The sequence below is a fragment of the Megalops cyprinoides genome, chromosome 15 (genome assembly GCF_013368585.1).
Source record: "Megalops cyprinoides isolate fMegCyp1 chromosome 15, fMegCyp1.pri, whole genome shotgun sequence".
NCBI lineage: Eukaryota > Metazoa > Chordata > Actinopteri > Elopiformes > Megalopidae > Megalops > Megalops cyprinoides.
In genome coordinates, this window is record NC_050597.1 from 4,621,158 (window position 1) to 4,627,181 (window position 6,024).

A 6,024-nucleotide genomic window follows, 5' to 3' on the forward strand; every position below is an offset into this window, starting at 1 on the left:
TTGTTACCCGCGGGTGGATCTAAATTTCATTTGTATATCTATGATGTGCGGTTTGCAATATCACTCCATAATGACGCTGTATGAGATTTTTATTTGCACTGCATTCATCTTTTGTTGCTGCTGCATGGCTGCATGACTATGATGTGCACATCTGTTATGCTAACTGTCATCCACTCAGTCATCTTCACTCTCTGGCGTTCATCTCATCCCACAAAGATGAAAGGTGTCAACTGCCAATTACAGGCACCTTTCAGCAGAGCCTGGCAATCTTATTCATACAACTGCCCTTTAGGTGCCGCTCAACACATCACCAGAAAGTCAAGAAAATCGCCAGAAAAAAAAAAATGGATACGAGTTCATTTTGCAAGCTTGTTGTAATAACAGAGTTAAGTGTCTCTCTCTATTTAGTTTTGATAGGGATGGCCTGCTTCTTGCACAATGAATGTAGGTCTGTTTGGAAGCTCTTCAGCTTAAACAAAAAACTTTCAGCAATGAATCTGGTCATTTCATGGTAATTACAGTCATGAGTTCATTTACAGAAAATGTTACAATCCATCTATGTATTTCTAAAAAAAAACACTTGTGTCTGTTTAAGGCTTTGGGTTTTGCACAACAAAATTGCATTAACAAATTAAATGGGGGGTATTACAGCACCATATCATTTTATTAAACTGACATTATAGCCATTCCTGCTACAGAGGAAAAGTCAGATCAATAGCTGCTACTACAGAACCAGACATCCATTTAAGATGGTATAGGATGTGCTTCAGAAGATGTTTGAATACAAAATTTTGGTTAAACACCAGAATCCTATGTGTTACGTTGTCCATCAAAATTCTGCATTCTGTAACATACGTTAAATCAATTAAAGCAAACTCTGCCGTTCTCTTTTTTGCGGAAGTCTGATTTTAATCATCCGAGTTTGTTAATGTATGTGCTGAACCAAAATCAAAAGCAATTTCCAATTAGGCCGATTTGAGGAGGCCGAGACTGCTGAACTAAAGGAGCCACAATAAATTATGCATTAGCTGACGAACAATAAATCAAGCTGTTGCTCAGTAGATATGTGCAGGGCATGGAGACTATTAAAAACTGGAAAAAAAGGGCTCACGTCTTTCACGCTGAGATGAGACAGAACTCTGCCCTGGCCGGGTTTCCGAACGGCGATGCATCTGGCTCAAACGGAATTCCGCCCGGTTCCCAGCGAGATGAACTCATGCATTAATGGAACGGCACTTCTTGTCTGCCTTTGGGAAGCAGCAGCTGATCTCTTATGCATATGTCTTAAAACGGCAGCCGGTTGTACCGTTGGCAACGTGCGGACTGACGGAGATGCATAGGACTGAGATGGTTTGAGCAGGAGAAGCAGCACTGAGCAGACTGTGACCACACTAAGTAACAGTGGACTCTCCTCTCTTAAATCTGCATTCCCACAATGCACCACTGGGTTGTGAAATGAACCGATGCCATCATCTGTCAATTAACGCACAATTAGTGTTGTACCCAAATTGTTGCTGGTTCGATTACCCACTGGGACACTACCGCTGTACCCTTGGGCAAGGTGCGTAACCCAGAACTACCTAGAACTAAATATCTAGCTGTATAAACAAGTAACATGTAAAAAATTTTAACCTATGTAAGTCGCTCTGGATAAGAGCATCTGCTAAATGCCAATAATGTAACATAATGTGTGTGATTATAACACTGACACCAAATAACAGCTAAATATCACAAAGCAGTATGGCACCTCCTGATTCATAATCATGACTGCTGTTATTTAGCTGGCAAAAACATGAGATTAATAGAGAAAGAAATGCGTGTTTTAAAGTACATTATTCACAGTCTGTTTTGACACGAAGCGGCATAGTTCGTTTTCTTTGCTAAGACGAAGGACGGGGAGGGATGTGTGCAGTGGATGGGGAGAAGCACTCAAAGTCTTGCACATGACATGTAAATACTCAGCCATCCAACAACACCTGCTGGAGGGACTCTGTGTGGACAGCCCTGTGGCATTATCCCCTGAAAACATAAACAAGTTTGACAGTCCCGGTACCTGGCTCAGGAGAGAGTCACAGAAATAATCGTCAGCCAGGAGTGCAGCTCTACTGGTAGCAGGGATTTCTGAATTACCATGCTTCTTATTTTTGAGAGTGCTGGCGCCAAACAGGCAGCATTCCTTTTTTTAAACACATGGTATTTACTCTAGTTCTCACTTTGATGTGCATTGTCATGGTGACACGAAATACAAACATACTGTAATGAAAGTTACCTTGAACCATGCCTGCTTAGTATTCTGGGTCAACACTGAAAACATTACATTTGAACAGTCAACAAGCATCTGAGTAAGACCTGTCTTTGTCCTTCCTAAGACACATGAACTTGCATGAGATTTGTTTATAGCATTTCAAATTCCTCCCAGACCTTTTCCAAACAAATGGAAGGAGGGGTATACCATTTCTTCAGAAACTCCTTTAGACTGTGATTAATCTCCATTCATTTATAATTTTGGTATCAGTCTTGACAGTTTTTTTTATTATTTCAATTCTCTGACTGCTGTAGTATTAGCAAACAGAATAAACTGGATTTCTTTTCTTGCAGTCAGTCCTTTCAGTGAGACAGCTCTGCAGCTGAATGCACCCTCCTACAGCGCAGTGTTGTATCCCGGTTGTCAGCTCTGCCCCCACCAGCTCGGAGACCTTAAAGGACGTGTATTATGAGGTGCAAATGTGACTCCATGTGGTATTTTTCACAAGACAAGCTCCTTTCAACATGACATGACAGGGAACAACTTTTTGTGACATGACTGTCCGTGTGTTGAGTGATGCAATTATCAGCTAAACAGTGCTTGTTCAGCAAAATTTTTTTTCAGGAACAATAGCCTGCTACCATGCACCACTAAAAGGAATTCAAAAATAGCTTTTTTAACACTGTCATGGTGGAAAAAGTGGAAAAACCAGCGGCTCCCTACCACTGGTTAAGTATGTGCTGGCCCCTCCACTGTTCATTCTTATGAAATACACACACACACACACACACACACACACATACACACATAGAATGAAAAAACACTAACTGGTTCTCTGTAAAACATGTCAGTACTACTCTGTAGTGAAACAGCATTTCAATGCAATGTAATAGATGTCACAAAGATGTAATCTGCAGAAATACAGTTTTAGTTTTATTTATTTTGACAAGAAAACAAAGCATGATTTTCCATTATTTCAATTAACTACTTTTGCAACATGTATTATTGTACACTCCACCATTGAACAGTGCAATTTGCAGTCAGTGTATGTTTAACTGTGCATGTTTAACTGTGCATGTTTAAACAGTGTATGTTTAACTGTGCAGTACTGCCGTATGTAATGAGAAAGCATTTCTGTTTGCTTGTGTTTATGTTTCTCTTTACCTGACAACCACGCGAACACAGCACATTGGAAAGCATTTAAAATAATGATTTCAGTGAGGCTATGAACAGAGAAAGCCAGTGTTTTAAAACAAAGCGTTGAACAATAGGAGACAACTTTCAGCCACTTCAACCTCGTAGTTCAAGTCAGAAGCTGAAAAAGGTAATTTCTGCAGCTGTTATTTCACTGCAGCTGCAGAGAAACAATCTGCAGTGAAAAATTCTAATTCTGTCCAGGATATTCATAACCGCAGCACAGTCGTGCAATCTACAGCATACCTCTTCAATCCTAAGAGGTGCAATTAGAAGTTTAACAATGCTGTCCCGGCTGAAAGCACACAGCATACTTGTACAAAATATTGTGCAATCATATGGGGGGGGATCCATTTGGACAGAATTAGCTGGTACCAGCTTCCAAACAGCAAACAAGCTGACTGCTAAAACGTCAGGACTTCAAAGTTTTTTGTGCATGTCACAGTTAGTAAGGGTGAGATCCCAGTTTCTTCCAGAACAGAGAAAATATAATGAAACACCTTAAGACTCCATCTGAGAAAGCTGTCAAAACTGAGAAAAAGTCCCGGGTCAGACAGGAATGTTGAAGGAAAACATATTTAGAGTAAATACTGTTTGGTCTCCTAAAGTATGTGGGAAATATAATGTGGATACCCCAGCATAATATAGTTTACTGACACCTCCATTTGCACCCAGAAACCACTGCTTGTATGTTTTAGTTAAATCTTTTAAATGTTGTCTACCCATGTAATTTACAGCTAACATGTGCTATCCATACTTTCAGAAGTGTTGACCTGTACATTGTAATTGTGTGCTACCAGAAACTTTGTATTAAGCCCAATACTAGTACAGTGAGGGATTAAAAAGATGCTTTATTCACCTTGTGCACACCATGATCTAGATATTATGTAAGTCAAAATACATTTTAGCTATGCATGTGTTTTATAGATTTTTTCTTTAGGAAAAAAGGAAAACATTTCACAGTCTGTTGTAAAACATTTTGTTTGTCTTACGCTTTATAGCAAGATCTTTCGTTATCGGAGAATGCGGCACAAATGTGACACAATGTTAGAAGCGTTTAGGAGCGAAGGTGTCACAGTTGAGCCACTAAAACGCTCCCATCTTGCAGAGGCGTCGCGTAAAGGCTTGCAATTGTTTGCACAGGCACGTGGTGCCTTCGACATATGCCACCGGGACTGGGGCAGCAAGAAATACGCCCATTAAGTGTAGGTTATTCCTAAGCATGTCCACAACGGTCAAGGTGCCTACCTGTTGTCCCAAATCCTACGTTAATCAAATAATCGGAATCAAGACAGGCGGCATGCAGTTTATTAGGGGGCAAAAGTGCGAGGGAGACGTTTGCCTACGCCCAATTGTTCAGATATGTTCCATTAATTATTTATGAGGATCAGATTGATGTATACGACAAATATACCCTAGTGGTATCAATGCCAAATCGAAGACAGAGCAAAATATTCTAACTTATATAATGAGTTTATAAACTATTTTCGTGTAAGACTAAAAAACTACAGTAACGCCAGACAATTAAACTAAGATGTTTAGTTTATAGCGAATATTCTTCCATGCGTTAATTAACCACAGTTGCATTCATGGATGCGATCTACTTACACTGCTGTTTTGCCCAGACCAGTGCACCATGGCTTGGTTGTGAGCCGAGTCTCCCGTCAGCGCGAAGGTGGAGCTGGTCAGTTTCGGCTCGTCCTGTCTCGAATTGGCCGTGCGCCTTTCCTCGCTGTTCCCCCTGAATGCTGACCGGGTCCATCTGTGTCCAGCCAACGAGGCGCTGCGCTCTCGCCGGTTTCCCCGGGTCCACGAACCCCGTTTTTTAATTGTAGTGGATGCTATCACTTGCTTATTTTCCTTTCCAGATCCCTTCTCCGGTTTGCCAGGGTCGCGATTAGGATTCGTTTCAGTGCCGATGACAGGTGTAGCAACTGTCATCGCGTCCAAGCCACCTTGTTTCTGACCATTCATTTCGATATCGGAAACTTTCTCTCCGCTCATCGCCACTTTTCTTGAGCTGGTCTGTCTAAATGATTTCTTCGCGTGGAGCGCGTTAAACTTCGGTTTCGGGGCTAAATTATTTGTAATCTCTTGGTCTGAAATGCAGTCGATAGACTGCGACGCACAGTCGAGGTCGTGAGTTCCGTCAGTTTCGGGAAGACTTCCAGCTGCCCCGACTCCATGTCTGATAAGTTCCTCTTCAGATCCTGTTGCAGATTCCTCCGTATCCATTTTAGGAGCCCGAAATACTTCTCGCGGAATCAGTTTGGCCACCGAAGGCTTACATGATCTGCAAGTTATCTCTGTTTGGGCAACGATGAGGAGAGAAGCAAAGATCAGTACCCAAAACCAAAGAGCACTGTTCCAGAAGGGACAAAAGCCGACCCTCTTCTCCATTGCCTTTAGCACAGAGATGTACTGGATTTATTAGTCCCCGTTTCTCTTTCTTCGCCTGGCTTGTTATCAAATATGCTGCTGTCTGACTCGCAAGTTACCCTGTTGTACAAAAGTGATTTTCTGTGAAGCGATTCAAGTTGAAGCATTTGATCAGGAGAGGGACCACCAGGGGGAGGAGCTCGGCT

At 41.7% G+C, this 6,024-nt stretch overlaps 1 protein-coding gene across 2 annotated transcripts in view; it reads right to left on the bottom strand.

The window, feature by feature from the left end:
• Positions 1 to 5,702, bottom strand: part of LOC118789755 (VPS10 domain-containing receptor SorCS1-like) — a 109,435-nt gene extending 103,733 nt beyond the window's left edge. For both annotated transcript variants that reach the window (XM_036546340.1, XM_036546341.1), the window contains exon 1: positions 5,048 to 5,702. In XM_036546340.1, the coding sequence (XP_036402233.1) occupies positions 5,048 to 5,674 (627 nt within the window). In that variant the 5' untranslated portion in view covers positions 5,675 to 5,702. The remainder of the gene's footprint in view (positions 1 to 5,047) is intronic.
• Positions 5,703 to 6,024: the final 322 nt, after the last annotated feature.